Below are 25929 nucleotides of genomic sequence, written 5' to 3' on the forward strand. Positions count from 1 at the left end.
TTTAGCTTTTATTTTCAAACCCCTAACCGGAAGTTATCACTGTTTGGTTGTGTCAATTGCCGCTGAAGATGCCCATCGACGAGTCAGAAATTAAGGGGGAGGTTTGGAGTTGCACGGATTCACGATCTTGAATTTTTTTTTACACATTTCTTTTAATCTGCAGGGGTTCCCGTTTCTCGCAAGGAAATAATCCAAACAATAACTGACTCGAGGAACTTTTTTTCTTCGGATGTGAGAGGACTGTGATTCATCGCAAGCAAAGACGCTGTAATCAATGGACGACCGAACCACTGAAGTTTGCCAAACATGTTTGTGTTAGGGGCGTTTTAAAAGAATCCACTCCGAGAAAAAAAACGGACATTCTCCCGCTTTACATCCGATCAACTCAAATCCGTTTCATCATACGGAAGTTTTGTTCCCGCTTTCCCTCTGCTCTGTAACCTGGCACGTACACTCTCTACCCTGGCCAAGTTTGGGGAAAATATGCGCGAGTTTGTTAGCTAAACTTCCACAGTTGCGACCAAAGCGAGTGTCGCAGCTCCTACTCATTACTACTGGATATTCTCCTTTTTGTGGGGAACTTTTTCTCCCTCCAATCTCAGCTCCAGGGTGTTCTTATCAGACGAACACTGGCTAACTGCCAGTAAGGTGAGCTTCTACTTTTCTTATTCCCCAAACGCGTTTTTATTGTATGTTGACGTGCTGCGGGGCTTGCATTGTTTTCCCGCTGCAATTTGAGATCCAACTGATAAAGTCCTCTTCACATGGAATGCACAAATGAATTTCTTTACATTTGGATACGTCTTTTTATCTCCAGGAAAGAAAGAAAGTCAGAGTATCCATCCATCATCCCAAACCAGTACGAACAGATGTGCAAATAGATGTGAGGCAGTGTTATTCGTATATGCAACATATACTATCCATTCTGTACCCAAAAAACAAGACAATTAATTCAGTTGCTGCTTTGTTTTTACACCAACATACATATACACTGGGTCATTTGAATGTTCTTTCGTTGTCCACCATGCCAAACGATCCCTGAACATAAGAAAAGCTCAAACACTGTTCACTCATAAGGACATGCTGTCAATTTATGCGTGCCAATTGCCGTTATTTCCTTCATTCTCATGAAATATGGGGCTGGGTGATGTTATACAAAGTTCTGCATAAACGCAAATATTGCTTTTTCTGAATAATTTTCCATCGGTAATACTTGCACAGAGAGTTTACAAATAGTTTTGGAAAAGTATTGAAACTGCTGCATTTTGTGTGATTGAAAGTAATGTTTCGTTAGGGTTTTTTGGGGGGTGGGGGGTTCCTTATTGTCTTGGTATTTATTTTGCTATCATTGGGTAGTCTTTGTTCTAGTGATTATAATGGATTCTGTCCATATTAGAAATGGGTAAGTTGTGTTCAGTGGAACCACGTCCAACGTAACACAATCAGTTCCGTGATGTGACATGTTGATGATTGTTGACCTCTAATTTCACAACACATTTCCCCGTAGGCTTTTGTAACAGATGTTCCCATATTTTGTAACAATGCAAAGTCAGTTAATTTGTGTCAGGGTCAAACTGTCACAATCATCACAATTTATTTAACCGTCCATGTACACAATTTTTAATGCAATATTTTAACATTGCTATTGTCATTCAAGTTTTAAAAGAATGTAACAATTTTTTTTGTAAAATCCCCCAAAACTACAATAAAAAAACAGCCAGATACTATTCACACTCCACTGGCTCGGTGTGAAAGCTTTGCGTAAACCTGGTTTAGATTCGAAGTGGACCGCACCTTGACTAGCTGTTACTTTCATTGTTGTAAAAAAAAAACTACTGGCGTTCCTCATTTTAAGAAGTCGAAGGAGGAGGCGAGGAGCAGATAAGGGAACGGGTGCATCCCCATAATGGCTTGGAACCTTGGACAGTTTACTCTAATCCGTGAGCTACTATTTCACTAAGTCTGCTTCAAGGTATATTTAAGGCTGAGCATGGAGCAGCGTCTTCTCAACCACATCGCTGTGCATCATCTCTTCCTTGTCCAAAAAGCTTGCAACACAGAGACAGCGCATTTCTTATGGCTTTCTCATGCCATTACTTATACAATAAGTCAGCCAAATTAGTGCTAAATTGCCACTCCAACCCATCTCCTCTGCCTCTTTCTGGCATCGTGGCCAAGCCGTTTTCAAATAGAAGTTGGGGAGTTCGGGGCTTGGGGCGGAATGTGTTGGAGGGCAGGGGGGGCATACCAATCGGGACATATATGTTCCACTACATTAAAAAAAAGTATATATGATATGTATATTTTTTTTTAACATATCGATGCAGCCCGGGCCTGTGGCCATGGAACATTGGTTGGAGAGCACTGCTTTAGATGCTAAATAACCTGAAGTCTCATGACATTTGGTGACATCAAACCTGATTGTGGTTTGCCTTTTGTTGCTTTTTTTTTCGCTAAGACAATTTTGGTTTAAATTCCAATTGGAGGTTACCCAGAATTCCTCCCTTTCATAAATTAACTATAAATCCATCCAGCCATAATCGACATTGCTTATACTTGCTAGGGTGACGGGTGAGCTAGACTGGAGCATATCCCGGCTGACTTTTGGCGAGTGGGCTGGTTGCCAGACAATTGAAGGCACATGTACACAAAGTATCATTTCCACATTCACACCTCACAAGAAATTAGACTAGATTAGGGGTGCCCATTAGGTAGATCCTGATCTACCGGTAGATCTAAGACAGGTCCCAAGTAGATCTGAGGAGTGTCGAGAAGAAAAAAAACAAACAACCATTTGTGTGTCTTTGTACATGTTAGTAATATATTTTTGTGTTAATATACACTGCACACTAATCAGTCTCATTTTCACAAAAAAAAAATTAAAAAAATAAAATAAAGCAGGTAAATCTTAAGTGTGTGTGTGTGTGTGTGTGTGTGTGTGTGTGTGTGTGTGTGTGTGTGTGTGTGTGTGTGTGTGTGTGCGTGCACGCGCCGGTAAGGTTAGATCCCGTGAGGTTAGTTGATCAAAAAGTAGATTTTCGATCCAAAAAGTTTGGGCACGCCTGGACTAGAGTATTCACTTAACCTTAAATGCATGCTTTTTGGACTGTGGGAGGAACCTGGAGTACCTGAAGAAAACCCAAGTAAGCATGAGAATATGGAAACTCCTCACAAGAAGGCCAGAGTTCCGATTTTAACCCCTAACCTCAGAACTGTGAGGAAGTTGTACTCACCACCCGTTTGGGCTGGACAATTGATACTTTTCAGATTGGATCGGAAAACGTGATTTCAGATGATTCAAAGTCGGTCACGCTTACCAATCAGCTCTGAGTTGGTTAAAAAGCATTGCATCCACGTCACACAGTCATCCATCCACCCTGAGTGCCTGCTTTCCTGGCTGCTTCCGAACGCAGGCACTAAGCTAACTTGGTCCGTACGGTGTGGATCCTTTCCTCTCAGTAACTAATCCTCGCCTCCATGGCGCAAAATAAGAAAAGAAAATATGGAAGATGAAATAGCTAATGCAAATCGCGAAACTACTGTTTTGTGAATTGCAGAATTCCAAAAGACAAGAAGTAGTGCTTAGGTGTAGACTATACGTTACACAGAAGTCGGGCGGAAAGCAACCAGCTATGAACAGCAAAGTAGTACAATTAAGTATCTAGAGATAAGAGCTTGTTTTGTATTTAAATGTACAATATGTGTAATTATTTTTGTTCTGTGGCAAGTTTTCCAGTAAACTCCAAAAAGGCTGTCAGCTGAAAGCACGCTCAGGGACAGCAGAATCACATAACGTCACACGCTCTCGATGCAAGGAACATGGTGCATTCAGGGTACTTTCACATCATCCTGAATTTGTAAACACACCGCACAGTTCTGCACATCAATTGTTTTTCTTCAATGACAGTATATTGTTTTAAAGATCGAGAAAAGTCAAAATCACTGTTTTGCTTCATAATCCTACGCTGAATAATCATAGATTTTTCTTCAAAGAATGGGTACAGAATTTCAGACATTTTTGTCCCCCAACAATCTTACAGTATTACACATAATTGAAATTGTGTACATGTATGATGGCAAGCAGTAAATCTTGCTTATTGAACCATTAAAAATAACTTGGAAAAAGGAATGCCTCCTTCCCACAACCTCTCTGGTGTCAATGCACGATTAGAGTAACAGCTTTAAGTCGTAGTGTGCAGATTGGTTGGCCATCGATTGTGATTGTACTTGATTGAAAAGTACTTGATTGGCATATACGGATCAAAGCCTTTCATTACCAATCACAAATACTAATCACCCACCCCTCTCGTACTTTGCAGCCTGGAGATCAGGCCGTGTGTACTGTAGTGACTCCTCCCAATTTTCTGAACACTGCACATGTTACACACCATGCTAGTAACTCAAACCTGATATCTTAAATTTGTGCATTTTCTGTACTGTCAATCTGTATTGATGTCCTATTTTTGTGTCATAAAAGTATGCATTTTTGGATGGAATATAAATAGTTTTAAATTGTATTCCTCAATTAATCAAAAATAATTCAGAGATGAATCAATTATTAAAATAATATTGAGTTAACAGCTCTATATTGTGTAAAATATCCAGCAAATCCATGTGATTGCTATTGGAGTCAGTATCCGCTAATCTCATTCATGGATGATCGCATCGGAATTGGCAGCCTAAAGCTCTCATCGGCACACCTCTACTTTTAAGGTTTAGCTGGTGTGATGTAATTTTCTTTCATGTTTTAACTGCTTCTGCACAGAGTAAATATTGCACAGAAGGTTGATTTGAATCGAAATTGCAACATCTGTTCGAAAAATCACGATTCAATCTAAAAAGTTTTCGGTCCGACCACTCGTCCATGTTTCCGTTGACAAACTTAATGTAGTATTTATTTCCAACTTCCCATGTGGAAAATGAAACACCCTATGCACAAGGCTCACTGTGAAAGGCATTTCACATGTGCATGTGAACCAAATGGCAATGCGTCAAGCAGTTTGACACTGATTGTATTTACATTTAAGTGTCATCTCATGGAATGCTGGTGATGAACCACACGGCTGCATTGTGAGTCTGTGAGGGACCATAATTTTGTTTTTGTAGTAAAATGCTCTGTCGCACAACTGATCGAATAAAGATGACTGTGGAGGGACTACAGAATTAAAGACTTGAGGAATTTTACACATGTATGGTAGTAAACAGCAGTTATGATGCAGGCCATGTTACGGTTTATGCTTGTAACTTTAACCCCCCAAATAAAACTACTGTTCTTGAGCAGTTTGTAATCTGTTCAAATGAAACATTTCATTGGATTTTTTTTAAAGAAAATAATCCAATGAAATTACTATTTTTTCACCACACCCTCTTTTTTTGCATTAAAAAAATCTATCTATCTATCTATCTATCTATCTATCTATCTATCTATCTATCTATCTATCTATCTATCTATCTATCTATCTATCTATCTATCTATCTATCTATCTATCTATCTATCTATCTATCTATCTATCTATCTATCTATCTATCTATCTATCTATCTATCTATCTATCTATCTATCTATCTATCTATCTATCTATCTATCTATCTATCTATCTATCTATCTATCTATCTATCTATCTATCTATCTATCTATCTATCTATCTATCTATCTATCTATCTATCTATCTATCTATCTATCTATCTATCTATCTATCTATCTATCTATCTATCTATCTATCTATCTATCTATCTATCTATCTATCTATCTATCTATCTATCTATCTATCTATCTATCTATCTATCTATCTATCTATCTATCTATCTATCTATCTATCTATCTATCTATCTATCTATCTATCTATCTATCTATCTATCTATCTATCTATCTATCTATCTATCTATCTATCTATCTATCTATCTATCTATCTATCTATCTATCTATCTGCCTCTCTCAGAGAAAGATGGAGAGAGAGAGAGAGAGAGAGAAATCAAATATATGAACCAAAAACTCTTGCTGAATCGGGATTGCTTTTTGGCAAGGATCTGCCTATTTGGGATATGATGAATTGGAAAAAAATCAGGTCAGATTCAGATGAGTGTTAGTAAACCAAGTTGAAGAGCCTGTACTGTGTGTGTGCGTAGTAAAACACACTTTAGTTTGACTCCCGCTCCCATGGGAACTGTGGATGACAGAGCTTTGTGTCATACTTTGGACAAGCGACTTCCTCCTTCTTGCTGAGTGGTCGCCGTGCTGCCAAGGGTACAGGGACCGTGCGGTCTTGCCGCTGAAAGACTTTCTTGAAATCAACCCAAAGAGTGAGTCACTTCTTACGAAGCGAATGACCAAGCCTGTTCATCACCCTTAGTTCCCTGTGGCCCAACTCAGCTTCTAGAATAGTAAAGTGTTCTTGGAAAATGAAAATGAATTGGTTTAGGCGGTGACAGAGTGCCCTTTTGAGAGATCAACAGCTCACTGCTGATTAAAACTTAAAAGAGCCAACAGCTGCATCAGAACATTGCTCTGGGTAAACAAATAAAACCAATGAGGGCTTTGACTCACAATATGACGTTTGCTGTTTTACTCCTATCATACTCATGTACTCGCAGAACAATTAATTGGAAAAAAAACATTGTTTCCAGCCCTCTGCTGTCGTCGGACAGCCACGCAAATTGTGTATGTGTGTATGCTTTGCCAAGTCCGTCCATTCGGCTTATGGGAGGAAATGGTTGTCGAGGCTCTTGGGCTTGGACCAAAACCAAATGTTAGATAATAGATCTTGAAGTGTGGAAATGATGTCTCTCTACAACGGTGTCACATGACACGTTGTAGTTTTGTTGGTCTTTAACAGATTCCTCAAGGGGGGGTAGGGTCAAGTGTTAAATCTCTGAGGCCAGAAGCTAGAGGGTGATGATGCAAGCAGATGTGCGTGCGTGTGTGTGGGTCAGTCACAGTGCTCCATTTTGCAGGGTATAGTTGAGGGATGGAAAAAAAAAGCTTGAGAAATTACGATGACAATCTTCAGGAGTATATATTCAATGGTTGCTCAAAGCTTTTGAAAACAAAACGTCTTTTTTCCATCAGACGATGCAAAATGTGTCTGGCCTGTGCTAAAACTGGTTGTCTGCATTTCTCATCATCAGTGTTTATGAATAATAAGACCATTCAAAAAAATGTCTATACTGTGTCCACACTTTAGCTACCTGCTGAGTTGTAGTTTTAAGACATCAGACAGTCTCCAACATTTGTGCTCCTATTTTCCACAGTTCATATCTGCAAATGACCTGCTGCTGATGCCCCAAAGTTCTGAATGGAGTTCCAGTCACAGAAAAAGCAACAATTGTAGCTCCCTCAACAGGATGCTGATGAGGCCAAGTGTACTTCTGTTTCTGGCTTTCTTTGCCCAGGTTTTAAGGACACATTGCCGCCCTGCCATTCCTGATGAAGGTAAGTTTGTGGGATAAACTGCCTCCTTTCACCCACTTTGGATGTTGAATTTTTAGAGGCGATTGAAGTGAGTTCCTATAAGTCTCCTTTAACTTGAAGTGGCGATAAATTGTCTACTGATAAGCAAAGCGTTGTTGTTTGAAGTGGAATGAATGTGAAACACTACCACATTCAGTAGAGCTTGGATTTTTGTCTAAGTGTCCTCCATTTTTTGGGCCTTTATCCATAATTATTTTTCCATTTATTTATTTTTTAATGAAAATGAATACAACAAAGTTGTTTCATCATTTTCAAATTTCATGACGATGGCCTTTTGTATGATGAAACAAGGCTCTCAAAGATATTTCCTTTCTATAAAAACACTGCAAATACTAAAAATATTCATCTGTGACAAAGGAAAGGCATGCTTGTTTGTTTGCAGTGTTTGTTTGCAGTGATGACTGGCATAAACTAGTTCAGTCCCAAAAAAAGTGTGATCATAGTGTTTATGGTTTTACGGCTTCTCCGTGTCCCGTGATTTTTTTTTAAAAAAGCATAACTTGCACTGATTTCAACTAAATTTCTTGGACACATGTCGTATGGGCCAATGAGGAAATCCTTACATTTTGAGAGGAATCTGCTTCGCAGCTAAAATGACTTTTACATTTTGTTGAAACTGATTTGTAGGAGATTCCGGATATGTTTCATTGTGTACTACTAAAAGCAGATTTGAATCAGATGTTTGAGTTTTGATTTAAAAGACGCGAGTGCATCGAATCGAACTGAACCGTTCCACTTCAAAATAAATTGATCGGTATCAAATCATCTTTTATTCGAGAGATCTATATTTGAAGAAAATGCCACATTTTCGGGACTGACAGATTAATTCACATTTATGTGAAATGAGCAAGAACCTCAATTGCATCATTGCCTCTCTCACTGAGCCACACCATATCAAATTGTATCGTAATCCCATTGAATCGAACTGATTCGAATCGTTCCACTTTAATATCGAACCGCTATCAAATCGTATTGCATGGCAAGTATCGTCTTTTATTGGAGGCATGCATGCACGCCCCTAATACTACCGTCATCTAAAGGATGAAGTGAAATATTTGGAATGTAATATCCAACAAAAGGACAACATTTAATCTTTGAACTGCAAAGTGCAATGTAAGGCCTTTCTTGAACACATTCGGTTTTATCTCAGTCACTTCCATTTGATGGTGAAACGAAGCCTCTATAAATGTTCCTTTTGGATCGACGACATCACCTTAATAGCTGGCTAAACTTGTGGGCAGATGGCTCTGGGTGGTGACAACTCATCTGCAGAAGTGGGAATCGCCAGAGGGATTTGATCGTCTCAGCTCTAAAATAAACTTGCAAAGGTTGCATTTAAGACAACAGTGGGACGTCCAGACACCCATTTTCTAATCCGTTTATCCTCACAAAGGTCACGGGCTAGCCCCATTTCAGATCCTGTTTTTCGTAGTAATGAAACATTTTTTTTTCATGAATGCATTCATTCATTCATGGAAAACCTCTTCATTAATGCTTTCCTTCAAAGAAAAAAAAGGTAGAACAATGCTCTGCTACTCCGGGCCATCGTTAGAATTACTGTTTGTGGTGAAAGATTATCTTCCAGGTGAGCTCTAGTATAAATGACTATTTACATGGGGAAGTGAGAGACGCTCCTCAGTTCTTATTCACCAAATGGCCAGGTATTATCTATGCGCCTCTGTGCTTTTCCTCCTTCACCCCCACCGCCTTTAGCTTGGGAATGCTTCACTTTTCCCCACTTCCCTACTGGGTGACGGATGGCTTCAGCTGTCGACAAACAATCACAGCAGAAGCATTTGGTTTCGTTCCTTTTGTCTCGAGTGGGGAAACAAAATAGTTGTATGGAAATTCTTGTTTAGTACCGTATGCGTGTTTCTTTTATTCGTCTTGGGGCTTCATGTTGTGTGTCGCTCACATAAGAAAAGGCTTTTGCCTGCTCAAATCAAATACACCAATTCCCCCACCCCCTTTCCCCAGAGACAACTTATACAAGCGATACATGATTACAGCTGATAAAGAAATGTGCTTGGGTTGTTTAAAATTCCCAGAGGTCTCAGAAAGTAGAATTTTAAATTTAAGTTTTTATTTTCAACCTGATCATACATCCCAGGAGGTGGAGATCCCCAACTCCCACATCCTCACTCAATAGAGCAACCCCAGCCAACGTGTGGCTCACAACGAGAGTACACCTGGGGAAAACAACATTTGCAGGCACATTTTACTGAGGTTCAAGAACCTATGTCTGGATTCACAACAGTCTGAGCATCCACACGCAACGCTCATTTGTGCTTATCACTCACACAGCCAGAATGTCTCTCATTTCATGCATTCTATATTTCACAAACAGTTAACTGTCTTTTTTTCTTTCTTTGCTCGAAAATGCCTCTCAAAATGGCTCCCAAGAAGTGAAATATGTTGTGCTTTTATGAAGTGCTGCAAAGTGTTGTGGTTCCAACAGCAACTACACGCCCCTCCACGCTAGTAGGGCTGTGGTGGGGGCGGGTTGTCTGGTGGCACAGGGGTCTCTTGGCCCTCCGATCCTTTCAATGCATCTGCTGGCACAAAGGCGACTAGGTTCTGGGGGACCGTTTAATTCTATTCCCATTTATTTGAATGAGAAAACTGTCTGTTCGTTTCAAAGAACAGAGACACAGAACAGGTTTGGTTCATTAACTGGGGTCCGCTGTACTATCAAGACTGGATATTTCCTTGACCAATGAAAATGTTTCCATCATTTTTTTGATGCTATAGTTGAACATTTGGTTGGTCCACAACTCAACACTATCGCAAGTCATAGCATAGTCAAAACAAGAGCTGACCATTACTCTGGTTGTATGAGAAATATCCTTCACACAAAGTGTTGAACCAGTTCAATCCCTATTTTGGCTACCTTGGTGACTTGTAGTGAATTGTTGATGGGTTTGAATTCTTGATTAAAAGGACAATGATTTTGTGAGGGTAGTATTGATAATTAGAGCAATGAAACACATGTTCCAGAGGTGTTTTGTTGAAATGATCTGGGGTTTTTTTCCAGCTGCCCAATTGATGTTGTGGTGTGAAGCTAAATGTTTTTCAGCTCCTGTGAATCATACTGGCAAAGCTGGAAGTTAAAATTTGCCTTGCGCAGAAAAAACCTAGTCGCTCCCCACTGTTAATCCATGCTAATTGGCATCAGCTCATTTAGCAGTGAAAGGGTCCTCGACTGGAGTGCTTTCAGGAGAAACCGTTTTTGGTGAATTTGGGGGGACTTGCTAATGGCAGTTGTGCTATTCATGTGCTTCCTGCTTGTCCTAGTTGTTGTGTCCTTTCTACACATTGCCCACCTTTATAGCCTCTTGTGGTTGCTTGACAGAGTACCACTATAGAGCCCTGACCAGCCAGCGGATTTTGCTGCATTTAGCCATCACTTCAGTGGGAGCAGGAAATCCCAGAAGTCATTCATGCAGCATATTGCTTCCTATCGCATCGCCAAAGTGTGTTCCAACGACTGGCGCCAACTCTTCCTTTCACACCAGTGAACTTTTTTTGTACCCTCATTGTAAGCATGTCGGCATGCTTACCTCTTCACCCAAATTCCTTGAAGGATTTCTGTTATTAGGCTGATTTTAAACAATGTCAATCATTGTCTCACCAAATAGTTGGAGGAACAGTCCAGATAGGCGGCAAAAATCTTTAATCCAGTGTAATCCAATCATAGCGGCAGGAGGTTTCACAGAGATCAACCCCGCTCATATTCTGAAATGATATTCACTAAGGTTCTTACTTGGTTTAGGGTGAAGAGTTGAAAGCAAATCATGTTGAGCATCCATCATGAAATTTTCTCAAGCACAAGTGTTCTGGATGAGCATTTTTTTTCTACAATTTTTCTGGGCGTTTTATGATGTCTGCAGCCAGATTAACAGATGGGATGTTGACACAGTTTTATCAGTGGCATCTCCGTTTTAGAGGGCAGGAACAGAAACATACTGAATGGCCCTCACACAGAGCAAAGGGGTTTTCTTGCGTTTAGGATTGCATTCAGGTTGGATCACTATAAATGTCATTTCTTCCTTGGACCCTTTAGTTGTGTTTCTGAGGAGAAAGTTGATCCTACCCCCTGGCCCCTTTTCCTGCTGGGATTAAGGGCCTGTCAGACATATGCGATCCAGGAAATACCTTTACTAGGCCCAAGTGAGGTCACCATAGCAACTGGTAATAGAACCTGCCACTGCAGGCCCTCACTTGCGCGGTCATGTGCACATGCTCACTCTCTCGGGCTTCCTGGCTACTATTGTCATGAGGAGGGCTTTGTTGAGATGGTGGGAGGTTTTATTTTGTTGTTATACTTTTTGAGCGAGCTGCTAGTATTTGGTTCGTTTCTAACATGTTACAAGCGACACCTTTGGTCATAGCTAAGAGAACTACATACAGCATTTAAAACATGTTAGCGGGATCCTTAAGGGACAATATTTTAAAAGTTGGCCAATGATGCCGCCTACGTTTCGAACCGCACTGACAACACCATTGTGACTGTGTGTCAACATAATTCTGTTACTCCCTCCCTCTTGAGCCATGTCGTCATTTAGAACAGGGGGGTTCAGGTGTCCTGCTCTTTGACGTTTCCTCGTTCTTCATTCCTGTAATTGAATTTCACCTTTCTTTGCCTCGTGGCTCCTTGCCTATTTGCCGATTGGGCCATGTTTAGGAGGCAATTTCATTTGGGGAAGAGGAACTGTGGGCTTTGTGCCAGAAGGAAATCAAGGAAGGTCTTTTCGAGTGTCTCTTGGTCATTGCTGTATGATTAAAGTGCATTTTTCAAACAGACAGCCTCGTTTTTGTGTGCCGTCTGACTGTTCCAGAAAGTCACCAATAGTTTATATTTAGTCTCCCTGTGGTTTATGTTCTGTGGATTTGGAGCAGTTTCCTTAGCTGCCGCTGGTTATTTCTTTCATGGTTATTGTGTACATTTTGAAGTGACAATATTATCTGAACTGCTAAATCGATAACAATTTCCTATTATTCCATTTAGTTACCTTGGAAACACAAGCACAGCTTTTCACCCTCTATATTGGGGATCGGCTGGACCTAAGTTGCTCCACCAAGGACTCCTTGCATGCTGTCAATTGGACCAAAGACCATGTCGTCGTTGTGGATGGAGAACACACGCGCATTCGCAATGGCCATCTGGAGATTGAGACAGTGGAGCTGGCAGACTCTGGCCTGTACGCATGCATGACCTTTGGCAACCACAGTGTCTTTTTCAACGTCACAGGTATATCAATGAAACAGGAACCACTAAGAGTCACATAACCATAAGCCAACAAATAAAATGCCTAAAAAGATACGTCTATTTTAACAGTTGACACCCTGGCCTCGTCGGAGGATGATGATGAGGATGAAGAATCTTCCTCGGAGGAAGCAAAATTATTAGGCAGTCAAAAACTACTTCGTGAGTTGGCTTAATCCCTTTACCTTACTAGTGCTGCTAAATTAGGTCGTCATGTTTATGCATATACATTCCCACCATTATTAACTTTATTCACTCATTCACTCCCAAAGAGGTTTTTAAACGTCTTTTCAGACTTGGTCCAGATTTGGCTGGTACTGAATGAGTTATGGGTTCAGGAATCAAAGTATGTGTGCATGTGAGAGTGTGCCTGCATGTGCTGTGTTGTGTGACAGCTTGTGAATCACTGTCGTGGTGACTCTTTGAGACTTTCGTATACAAAAGCTTTATCTGTACCTAAGAACTCATCACAATTTAAGAACACCACTTCAAAAATTGACTACCGGTACATATTTCCCATCAACTTATAGACAATCAATGATTATTATGACTTTTGTTTTTATTGTATCTTGTTTCTTGATTAACTGAGTTTCTGAATTTCCTAGCAATGGCTCCACAGTGGGCTCATCCAGAAAAAATGGAGAAAAAGCTCCATGCTGTCCCTGCCAGCAAGACTGTCAAGTTCCGCTGTCAGGCCAGTGGCAACCCAACACCCACACTGAAATGGTACAAGAATGGAAAAGAGTTCAAAAGAGACCATCGAATTGGAGGTTTTAAGGTCAGTTTTAGTGATCTTCAGTCAGTTGATTTTCTCATATTTCCAATTTGAACTTTCTTCAACGTGTTGATTCTTGTTCTGGAAGTTCAAACTCTTTCAGCAGGTGTGCAAATGTAATCTCATCTTACCAGGACATCTGCCACGAGACCGTGTATTTTGATTGTTGGAGTACAGACCTGGACCGTAAAGTCAAAATAAATCGTAAACGATGCTGTGCTTTGATTTGGGGTGTGCACTCGTGAGGTCGCGAGCAAGAGTTACAACTTGCGTCTGCATGGTGCCAACTTAGCGAAAGCTTTGCTCTATTTAGTGAGTAGCAAAAGTGACAACAGTGGTGCTAAGGTCACCAACATCCTTATTTCCTGCCCAGTGAAGGGAGGAGGGAAAAGAGGTTTTGGCCAGATAATACTGTATGCAAATGTACAGTTTCATGTACTCCACATAGTGGCTGTATTGTAAGTCATCATTGTATGACACTATGCATCACTGTCAATATTATTATCCTTCCCACTTATCTATCAGTTTGGGAGCCTTGACTAGGAACTGCTAATTCGGGTTGGTGCACAACATTTGTTCGAATTTTGAATGCAGAACAATGTAATTTTAAAATGTGTATTTCTTAATTCTGTCAGCATAAGCCATGTCTATACACACAGCATTTTATTGAAACAAGACGATTTTTTTTTCTCAATACACCCAAAAAATAAAGTACAGAGAGGAGGTTTGCATGTTGGCTTGGCCCCCTGCAAGTGTTCCGGTTTCTCATGTGGCCTCTTTGCGGAATTAATTGCCCAGCCATGTTGTAGTGCAAAGCAGCTGCACAACACGGTGACACGGATCCTACACTACACAGAGCAAACACAGAGTACGCCCTCTATCCAAACAAGCTGAATTCATAGTTGACTGACTGTTGATCAAACGGGAGATTGCAAAATTCAAGACAAGACCAATGTCTCCAATTGCCGATTGAAGCATGTTTTACCAAGCAGAAAGGGCTCGCAGATGTGTGCGGGATTTCTTTTGTCATACTTCCTCCACATAAACATACTTGTATATTTTGATCACAAAGGATGAATTACGTGAACATTTAAGAATCTGTTCAAAGCCGGAAAGTGCCATCAGTCATTTTCTTTTGCACACATGAAGCTTAAGTTTCTAAGTTGGACATTTTTGTTGTCTCGTAATACGCTCTGCTAAATTCACGGATCCCCAAGTCTTCTTCCTTCCCAGGTGGGACACATTGAAGTGTTTCCTCTTAGCTGCCTGTTTCCTCTCCCTTTGGCCAGCCCACAACAGCCAGGCAGCACACTTTTACCATCTGGCTGTTGGTTTTTTTTTTTCTTCTTCTTTTTCAGTCGCGGTGCAAAGTTCTACATCGGCGCTCAGGATGTCTCTCATCTCACTCGCGCTTGCTTTTACGGCCAGACTTCTATTGTTCATATACTGTATATCGTCTGCTTAGAGACGTGCAGGAAGAAGGAAATAACGTGGACCACATGTATGAAGTCAAGCACAACACATCTGGCAGCAGGCAGCTGGATTCCTTCTTGTGTTGGCTAAATGAGGGAAAGCGCACGGCTCAGTCTCTGTATGTGCATGTTTGATGTTGCCATTGCCTTGGAGGTCTGTTAGCTAATCACACAGTCCCGGTCTTGGCAGATTTATGGAGGAAAACTTAAAACATGAAACGAATCAGTCATCTGTTGGTGTTAATAAGACAGGCTGCTGCATATATATTCAATATGAAACATGTACCAAATTTTCCTGCGGGTAGAAAAAAGATCGGCTGCTTCAAAGATATGTTGCCAACAGGAAGTAAGGGTAGTGCTGGACTTTGTTACCATCACATTCCTCGTCATTTACCACATTAGCAATGCATTCATATTGTGAAAGCAAATGCAAAACGTTCTTGTTTTTTGTCTTAATTGGCTTACTTGGAAAATGCACAACGGATTATATGAATACGTATGTAGGTGACACAGCGAGACTCAAAATAAGTCATTTAATGCTGCAAATCCAATTTTAAAAATCTTTCAACTGGCTTCAAACTAGATTAGTTGCCATGGGCAATCTTGTAAAATCTAAAGTTATAGTACATACAATTTCATCATTACATTAACTGTAAAGATTCCCTGAAGATTTTCACTCTCCCCTTGACTCTTGATAGAATGGGGAAACCTTGAAAGGATTTTTTTTTTTTTTTTTTTACATTGCTTATTTGTCGAGTTATGTCCAACTGCCTTATAAATCTTTTTCTCCAATGCTCAGGTTCGCGACCATGTTTGGACCATCATCATGGAATCTGTAGTGCCCTCCGACAAGGGAAACTATACCTGTGTGGTGGAAAACCAGTTTGGGCGCATCAGTCATACCTACCAGCTGGATGTTGTCGGTAGGTGGTGAATTTAAAAATTATTTATAAGGGTGCTTTTTTTCCCGACAACGGTATCGAGTTTTCCAACTGGAACTTAAGTAAGCATAAATGCAACACTTCACAATTAAGTCGATCAATTATCTGATTAGCTGTTAATTATTGATTAGGTATCAGTCATCTTAACTCAACTGTATTTATAGAGCACTTTCAAACAGCCATCGCAGCAGACAAAGCGCTGCACATGTACATCTCTCAGATTGATCCTTTCAGTTATTACCCTGAGTTTCACACGCAAGCGCAAGTTTTGACCACGCTTTGCGCTAGCTTGACAAGAAAATAGGGCCCATTGAGTAAAGTTATTAGCAAAACCTAAATGTATATACAGTATATAAGATGCCCCTTAACGTGAAATGACATTTCTTCTACTCCATTATTTTCTTTGCCATGAAGGTTTCAAAATAAAACCCAGATGCCTTTCTCACATGTCAAAACATGTCATCTTTGACCGTGTTGCATTTGAAACATAAGAGGGACAGAAAGAGAGCGAGTTCGCCTGAAATGGGAGCCAATCTCAACTGTCACAATGCACACAAATGAATCTAAACCTGATCAACATTTAAATATACTTACCGGTACATTATACTTATTTGGTGTTAGTGGGCGTAGTGTATGGGAGGATGGAGAAGGAAGTAATTCACACAAAATAATGTTCGTTCAGCCATGTAGACATGTCATCTTAACACCCTAACTGGGTAAGTTAAAAAAAAAAAAGATTTGGTTATGACACTAGTAATGCAGTGAAGATGAATCTCATCAACATGAATACTTCAACATTGTTTGTTAATGGTGAAGGATGTAATTCGCACAGAATAGTGTGTCAGGCGTGCATGTTCTTTACTTCTTGGCCATACCGACTGAATAACGTTTCCTGTTTCATGAGAGTAAGATGATATGGGCGTTTAGTTGGCAAAACTTCAGACGCTTATTATTATTTTGAAAAGGCCCCATATCGGCTGGGCCCTCATTTTTAATGTTGACCCCAGTAAACAGACAGTATGTTTACTCATATATAGGTATCTGAAGCTTGAGTTTCATGGAATGGAGGACTGATGACGCTCCTCACTCCTGCCCTGACGTGCTCTCACTGTGGTGCTGTGAAATCCATACTTGTGTCTCATGAGCCTGGCTGGACCTCAGCTAGGTCCATGACTCCACCAATGTACAATATTTACCGGTATGTATATCTGTGTTTTGATTGTGTTGCAGAACGCTCCCCACACAGGCCCATCCTGCAGGCTGGCCTGCCTGCTAATCGCACTGCAGTGGTGGGCAGTGATGTGGAATTTGAGTGCAAGGTTTTTAGCGACCCTCAGCCTCACATCCAGTGGTTAAAGCACATCGAGGTGAACGGGAGTCGCGTTGGTGCAGACGGCTTACCGTATGTTCGTATCCTCAAGGTAGGAGCTCACTCGGATTTGTTTTCCCTGAACCCGCACTGTTGATAGAATTTTGATGCACTCGCTACTAACTATGGTAAATGTGTCTAAGGGTGAAGCTAATTGAATTCAATCAATCAAGCAGATTGCCAAAAAGGGATTTTGATGAAATATCTCCAATACATGCGACTTCTATGTTTGAGCTGCACATGACGTTCTTTTATTTCCAGCATTCTGGGGTTAATAGTTCGGACGCTCAGTTGCTGACCCTCTACAATGTGACTGAGGAGGACAGTGGAGAATATATATGTAAAGTGTCCAATTATATAGGGGAGGCCAATCAGTCGGCCTGGCTGACTGTCACCAGATTTGAGCCCACAGGTAAACATCACGCGGATGTACAGGACTACACAGTGGAGACACTCCCAAGACCACCTGGAAAAACTAGGGCCGTACAACGGGAGACACCCTCAGCTGTTTCTCTCCTCCCACCCTCCCTCCATTTTCTCCCTCCCCCTCTCCTGCCTCAGTGCTCCTGACTGTAAATGACGCTATGGAAAATTCCCAGCAGAACAGTTAAAGGTGTTTAGTCTCCGGCTTACTTTGGACCGATTCTCAATGCTCACTCTTTCCTCTGCCCTCCCATTCTACCTGCCATCTTCCTTCTTCCTTCCTTCTTGAATTTTCACTCCCTTTCCTTCCCATCAACATGCTCACGCTCACCACACACTCTGTTTCTGGTCTCCCTTTGCATTTTCCCGCTCGGCTCCTCCTGCACAGACATCCAGTTGTTTGTCTACTGCTCGCTGTTCACAAACAGGAATGTGAAGTGTGCCCTAATGTGAGTGTGATCTGTTCTGCTGTGGAGTTTTCCATGTTGCCCATCTTGTGCATGGGGAGATGAAACTGAGTTGTTCCAACATGGTGATGGGATGGCCCAACGTTGTGTTTAGTCAGCCAGATTAAACCTAACTAGCTATTCCACTAACCGATTCTTGTGTAGGATGGGCTCTCCCTTACAGGTCCTTGGCTGTGGCTTGAAGTCATACCTTTTTGGGCAAATGGTGTTTGATGTCGGGGGAGGAAAGCTCTCCTCTGTCATTTTTCTCTTTCGGAATTCTTGACTCATGGTTCCCTTCGTTCTATTGGGCCTCTTGTTGGGTCTACTTCCTTTATTTTCTAGACCGCTGGCCTTAACACCACGGACAAGGAAATGGAAGTCCTGCAACTGAGAAATGTGTCTTTTGATGACGCTGGGGAGTATACCTGCTTGGCGGGAAATTCTATCGGGTTCTCTCATCACTCTGCATGGTTGACCGTTTTTGAAGGTATCAGTGGTTCTGACTCTCCCTCCTGAAATTCCCATCATTTTCCTTTACAACAGTGTGTCTATCTGCCTTCACATTTGTCAGAATTTGAAACAAAATGAAATTCTGTCAGAATGTGAGAAAGCATGTCGTAGTTCTTGAATTCCCCTCTCTCAGCACAGCTCCTTCCTCACTGTGGGCCTTGCTGTGCTTACATGAAGTCTAACAATGCCAAACAACTCATAAGCGACCTCAAAGCTTGCCTGGAAAAAATGTGGGCTAAATTAAGAAGCAAAAAAGGATTTAAAAAAAGGCAGAAAAAAAAAACTTGAATCTTTTGGCCTAAGTCAGATTTATTTTTAAACCGGTAGTTTGGCATCTCTGTTCAGATTTCATTTTAAACTGTCCAAACCTTTCTTCTCTGTAATAGATATTTGCATTACATTTGATTTTAAGCTGATTTTCTTTGACAAGCTTTAAATGACATATATCCATCGTGTCATTTCCTGCTGTGAGTCCTCCGACCAGCTCTGATAATTGACTCTCTGTACTTTGTGTCTCATTCCTCCGTCTCCGAATGGGCATTTGTTCAATTATCAAGCTGCTTGTCAGTCAGCCTCTTAATACAAGTGCAGCTCACTTGTGCGATACTGGTGTCGGTGATGGGTGTAACAGCGCACTTGGTTTGGGATGCAAAGCATATCAGAAGGATAGAAGGACCCCATTCTATAGTGCTTTGTTGGACAGAATTCTAATACCCATTGCCTACATACACACATGTATGTATGTATGTGTATATATAAGGATCAACATTTTTCTACATACACAAAATGCCATTTCCGTCACATATTGTTCACAAATATGTCCAAAGGTGTGTGTTAGTGAGCATTTCTCCTTTGTTAAAATAATCCATCCCATCTCACAGGTGTGGCATATCAATGTGCTGATAAAAAAAAAGCATATGATTATTGCACATGAGTGCCTAAGGCTGGCCGCAATAAAAGGCCACTCTGAAATGTGCAGCCTTGCTTTATTGTGGAGGTCTGGGGGGGTCAGAAAACCAGTCAGTATCTGGCGTGACCACCATTTGCCTGACGCAGTGCAACACATTTCCTTCGCATTGAGTTGATCAGGTTATTGAATTTTGGTCCACTCCTCTTCAATTGCTGAGCAAAGTCACTGGATATTGGCAGGAGCTGGAACACGGGTGACATGTCCAATGAGTATTTTGGCCATGTCAGAAGTGGGATGGTTTGACCTTCCAGGAATTGTATCCAGTTCCTTGCAACATGGGGCCATGCATTTTCACGCTCCAACATGAGGTGATGGTCATGACATCAGTAAAACGTACCCATACCATAATACCACCACCACCATGGGCCACTCAATCCACAATATTGACATCAGTAAACCGCTCACCCACGTCCTGACCAGTGAAAACCGTGAGTCATCCGTGGAGACCACCTCTCCAACGTGCCACATGCCATCGAATGTGAGCATTCGCTCTCTCAAGTTGGTTATGATGACAAACTGCAGCCAGGTTGAAACCCCGATGAGGTCGCAGATGAGCTTCCCTGAGATGATTTCTGAAATTTGTGTGGAAATCCTTTGGTTATGCAAGCCGATCGTTGCAGCAGCTGTCCGGGTGGCTGGTCTCAGACGATCTTAGAGGGGAACATCTTGGATGTGGAGGTCCTGGACTGGTGTGGTTGAATGTGGTTTGCGCTGGTGAGGCTCATTGGGTGTACTGCAAAATTGTCTGAATCACCTTTTGAGATTTATGTCTTATGATTGAGAAATGAACAATCAGTTCACCGGTAAAAGCCCCGGTGGACCTCGCTTTAGTCAGCATACCAATGACTTGCTCTCACTAAACTTGGGAAATTTATAGCATTATGCTGCATGATAAAATTGCACATTTCAGAGTGGCATTTTATTGTGGCCAGTCTAAGTCACACCTGTGCGGTGGAATCAATTATTTTAACAAAGGAGATATGCCCACTTACACAGATTTAGACAGATTTCTGAATGCTATTGAATGGAAATGACATTTTGTGTCGGCAGAAAAAGTCGTCGATCTTTGAGTCCAGTTTAAAAAAAAAAAAGGAACACAAAAGTGCTGCTTTTATATTTTTGCTCAGTGTCACATACACTATATACATATAAATGGAAATGACCTCGACATGTAAGAATCACAATTTGAACTGTCTAATATATTGATGCGCAGTCCCATCCCAAGCCAATGTGTGCTCAAATGGGAGGATAAAAACAAGATCATATTCATTTCATTGAGCTTAATTTAATTCATGCTTATATTGGCTCTTTCTCAAAGAGTAACATTTGTTTATCCCTGGCACCAAAACACAACACTTTTGGTGAAAATTACACACAAGTAATAAAATGTGTGCGTGTTCGTGTGTGTGCGCACCTGTAAGTGTCTCTGTGCAGATGTGAAGTGTGCGTGCGAAGCATGAGCCTTGTGTGTGACAACCATACCCTTGGCATGGTTACGGCCTCTCCCTCTTTAAAAGCTTTTTGAATGATAGATGTGCTGAAATGAAATGAAAATCCTTCTACTATCCGGTTTGCTTAGTACCGAAAATTGGCTATTTGTGGTTTACTTCACGTATCTGTAGTTGAGCCTGCTGCGACCACTGATGATAATGTCACGTTATTCGTGTGTTAATGGCGTGGTGTCAAAGGGTCTGGTTTTAGGCACAAAAGCTTGAGCGTATGTTTGTGTACATGGATGCTGTGGTGGTTTTGTACTGATGGGTGCAAGTGCTCACGAGTGTATGTACACTTCATACGTACCAGCTGACGCTACTCCTCTGCTCCTTTTACCCCTGCGTTCCCCTCCATGTGTAGCCGTCCCACACTATCCTCCTGCCAACCACACTTATCTGGAGGTGGTCATCTACTGTGTGGGCTTCTTCTTCATCGCAGTCATGGTTGCCATCGTAATTATTGTCAAGATTCGCAACTCCTCCAAGAAGAGCGACTTCAACAGTCAGCTGGCTGTGCACAAGCTGACTAAAAGCATCCCTCTGTGCAGACAGGTAACAGAAAGTAGATAGGGGGTTCGGAACATTTTTACCTTTTCCACCTCTTTCTCTCTCTCCCGCTTTTGCTCTCACCTCTATGAGTGTATGTTTAAGCTTCAATTGTACTAAAAGCATGCTTCCATGGAGATTGTCAGGAGTCCAAGTTTTGTATCAGGTAGGTGTCATGTTCTTGAACCTCGTGGTACAAGGTTATTCAACTAGCTCCGCACGACCCCACATCCACCTGTTCTCGGCTAAATTTGTTTAGGACGTCATCTGTGTCTGTTTCACTTTGAGGGGAGTAATGTCAGGCTTCTTTATCTCAGGTGTCAGTAGACTCAAGTTCCTCCATCCACTCTGGTGTGATGTTGGTTCGACCTTCTCGCCTGTCCTCCAGCGGCTCTCCAATGTTGTCAGGGGTGTCTGAGTATGAACTGCCACAAGATCCCCGCTGGGAGCTTCCTCGAGATCGGTATGTACAGAAGATGTCATTTTCATTCTTACACGTGGCAGGCCATTAAAACTCCCAACATTTCCACTGTTTCCACATGGAAATGTAACTTAAGAAAGCAGTGTGTAACGCATAGAAAGTTTTGAGGTTCCACTTTAGTACAAGGCTCTTATCTACCGAATGAATCAGAGTGGTATGAAAGGAAAGCATACATCTCACCTTTTTTTTTTTCTTACCGTCTTGCGTGCAGACTTGTTCTTGGGAAGCCCCTGGGCGAAGGCTGCTTCGGTCAGGTGGTGATGGGAGAGGCACTGGGTCTTGACAAAGAAAAGCCAAATCGTGTGACAAAGGTTGCAGTGAAAATGTTGAAGTGTAAGTAACCCCCCGACCCCCTTTACCATTTAGTATTATTTGTAAGCGCCGATGGCGGGAATATTCAGCTGGAGACCTCTGCCTGTAAACCATAAACTAACCGTAACCAAACCTTGAAATGGCTGTGATGGAGATTGAACAAAAGTAGCATTCGATGTCTCGAAGAATAGGAGCATGAATTGTAAGAAAAGGTCGAAGAGCTTCAGTGCTTGGTTACATGGAGTATTCGATTCTATTCAAAGCAAAATACGGACTAATGCCCTTAATGTCATTTGTTTGTGATGCCGTCCAGCTGATGCCACAGAGAAAGACCTGTCAGACCTGATTTCAGAGATGGAAATGATGAAGATCATCGGGAAACACAAGAACATCATAAATCTGCTGGGAGCCTGCACACAGGATCGTAAGAGCCCCCGCCTCTCGCATGCGCCCGTTGCTTTGCTCTTCTGCTACTGAAAAGTATTTTGAGTAATAGTTGACATGTACTGTATCCGTGGATGGCAGTTTTAAATCACCCTTCTTTACCTCTATGTTCTATCTTCCTGAATGTCAGTGAGGAGAATGTACGCATTGTAGATGTGTGCATCCTAATGTCTCTAATTTGCAATTAATTGGGCGGATGTGTAACTCAAATGATGTCTCTAAAAACAACAAATATTTCCAAACCACCATGATGCCTGTTTCTCTGTAGGTCCTTTGTATGTGATCGTGGAGTATGCATCCAAGGGCAATTTGAGGGAGTTTTTGCATGCACGGCGCCCTCCGGGCATGGAGTACTGTTACAACCCAGACCAAGTTCCTGTCGAGAACATGTCCATCAAAGACCTGGTGTCCTGTGCCTATCAAGTGGCCCGAGGCATGGAGTACCTGGCTTCCAAAAAGGTAATACGAGCATAAGCAAACGAAACGAAAGCAACACTTTTCCTCAAACCATTTGTTGTACAATAATGGACAACCCCCATCACGACAGTGCATCCACAGAGACCTTGCCGCTCGTAATGTTTTGGTAACTGAAGACAGTGTGATGAAAATAGCTGATTTTGGCCTGGCAAGAGACATCCACCACATTGATTACTACAAAAAGACCACCAATGTAAGTAGTTTCATCATTTTGGAGAAATACTTGATGAGCATGAATATCTATAAGGCCCATGCTTTTTTTTCTTCCCACAGGGTCGTTTACCAGTCAAGTGGATGGCTCCTGAAGCGCTATTTGATCGAATATACACCCACCAGAGTGATGTGTGAGTATCATGTTTTTCGTTATTCAGTTCCGACGCAAGGCGGTGAACGCTCTTGAGTTCCTGTTGCGCTTGTCTGCAGCTGGTCATTTGGCGTTCTGCTTTGGGAAATCTTTACCCTGGGAGGCTCTCCATACCCTGGCGTCCCTGTGGAAGAACTGTTTAAGCTGCTGAAGGAAGGTCACCGCATGGACAAACCCTCCACATGCACTCATGAGCTGTAAGGGAATTATGATCTCATCTGGCATTTCCCCCTGCAACAAATAAAAAAAAAAAACTAGAGATGATTTGCTTCCTTTTCGGCTTGCCCGAGTAGCGGTTTGTCGAAATATTTTCAAGAAGAACCACATTCATTGATCATTGCATTCTAGGTTCAAGTTGCAGATTTGCCAAAGTCAAAATGGCACAAGGAAGTGTTTTGCCACTGAGCAAACAAAAAATGTTAACTGCTTTTTTTTCCTTTTCTTCAAATTTTATTCTGCTCTATTGAGGTTGTGGTGTTCATTAATTGCAATAAATTGTTTTAAAACCCTTATTATTGTTTGGAAAACTAATTAGTATTATTATTTTTCAATACAAAACGTTTCACAGTTTCATTTCTTTTTTTTTTTAATTCAAACGATGTACATCAGATATAAACATGGACCCAAAATGGTATTTCATAAAAGTCATGTTTCAAACATGGATTCAAAGTCTTTCAAAAGAGTTTCCTTTCAGCAGACCTTATTAGTGGATGTGTTTACAGTCCAAGATCTTGAGATCTGAAGTCAGTCTCTCAACTTTGACTTCATGCAGGTACATGATGATGAGGGACTGCTGGCATGCTGTGCCCTCCCAGAGGCCAACATTCAAGCAGCTTGTTGAGGATTTGGACCGCTGTTTGGCCATGACGTCCAACCAGGTCAGTCCTTTGCTCACGGGTGAAAGCAGCAGCCACGTGTTTCGTGGAAACAACAGTGTTTTTATTGTGCGCCTTTCCCGCATACAGGAGTATTTAGAGCTGTCGGTGCCCTTGGATCAATACACCGCCAGCTACCCCGATACCCGCAGCTCCACTTGCTCTTCTGGCGAGGACTCCGTCTTCTCCCACGATGCCGGTGCCGAGGAGCCCTGCCTCCCAAAGCTCCCTCCCCATTCCAACGGCGCGGCCATCAAGAAACGCTGATACCTCATCACAAACGCAGAGTAACATTGACATTTCCTCCGCTCCCTGCCTCTTAGGGTAGTGGATTCTTCCTCTACATTCCCAGAGATGAAGCTAAGAACCGTCACTGCTCTTGAGGCACGAGCTGTTTGACACATCAGAGAACCTGTTGGATCTCAAGGACTGCAGAGCGCAGCCATTTCCCGATTCTTGGTGGAATGATGTTTACGGGGCACTTTCTATTATCAGGAGTGGAAGTTTGTCACGGTGTTGGAAGTGGCTCCCTCACTCCCACGCAGGACAGGACACTCAAGAACTGACTCAGATCATGTTAGGCCTTTTTTATTCATTTGGTTCACTGAGACCGCATTTTTGCCTTTCTGACCAAATACTACCATTGAACATGGACCATGGTACACTGCGACATTCATTCACTATATCTCCTTGTAAATACTGCTAGGGGGAAAATCATATATATATATACACTGTATCTCCTTGGGGTTTTATTTTTCACCTTAATAGATTTTTTTTTTTTTTGGTCCAGTGATTGTTTGATCAAGTATAGTCTGTAGGGGAGATATCACGTGACTTCCCCCCGAAGCTTTGATTGCCCTCATTTAATAACATAACCATTTATAGAAAATATATAGGGTATTTTCTTTTTTTTTTTTTTTTTTTAAACGTGCTTTTTCGTAGTAGACCATGCATATCAGTGTAACTCGATATTTGAGTGTGCTCTGTTCCGCACCATGATGAATATATCAGTTTGACTGAGTTTGTGTGCGGGTGAAGAAAATTGACTTTGAAACATCTTGTCCAGTAAGAGTTCCAACATAAAGTTCCCGCTTTTAAAAGGTACCCTAATTAGCTTCAGTCAATGTTATGCACTTCCTTTGTGCATGCATGCCGTGTGATAAAGCTTTCACATGACTCCCATCTGCTGCCAAATAACTTCGAATGATGGGTTGTGGAACACTTCCATCCTCCTAAATGGATGACATGAAATAAAATGCTTTCTAAAAATAAATGACAAAAGCTTTTACAGAACGA

The 25929-nt window shown here is 41.6% G+C and overlaps 1 protein-coding gene across 2 annotated transcripts; it reads left to right on the forward strand.

Annotated features, from left to right (window-relative positions):
- Nucleotides 1-45: 45 nt before the first annotated feature.
- fgfr1a (fibroblast growth factor receptor 1a) lies at nt 46-25929 on the forward strand. 2 transcript variants are annotated; one of them, XM_052068011.1, is made up of 18 exons: nt 46-648; nt 7247-7427; nt 12475-12717; nt 12805-12894; nt 13338-13510; nt 15779-15902; nt 17151-17341; nt 17551-17701; nt 21496-21686; nt 21998-22143; nt 22373-22494; nt 22787-22897; nt 23186-23376; nt 23465-23587; nt 23668-23738; nt 23818-23955; nt 24531-24636; nt 24724-25929. In XM_052068011.1, exons 2-18 carry the CDS (start codon nt 7274-7276, stop codon nt 24898-24900), a joined length of 2502 nt encoding a protein of 833 aa, XP_051923971.1. In that variant the 5' UTR covers nt 46-648; nt 7247-7273; the 3' UTR covers nt 24901-25929. The 2 variants fall into 2 exon arrangements, with proteins under 2 accessions (XP_051923971.1, XP_051923972.1); XM_052068012.1 differs by lacking the exon at nt 17551-17701 and adding an exon at nt 18504-18648.

The sequence above is a fragment of the Hippocampus zosterae genome, chromosome 6, assembly GCF_025434085.1.
Source record: "Hippocampus zosterae strain Florida chromosome 6, ASM2543408v3, whole genome shotgun sequence".
Lineage (NCBI taxonomy): Eukaryota > Metazoa > Chordata > Actinopteri > Syngnathiformes > Syngnathidae > Hippocampus > Hippocampus zosterae.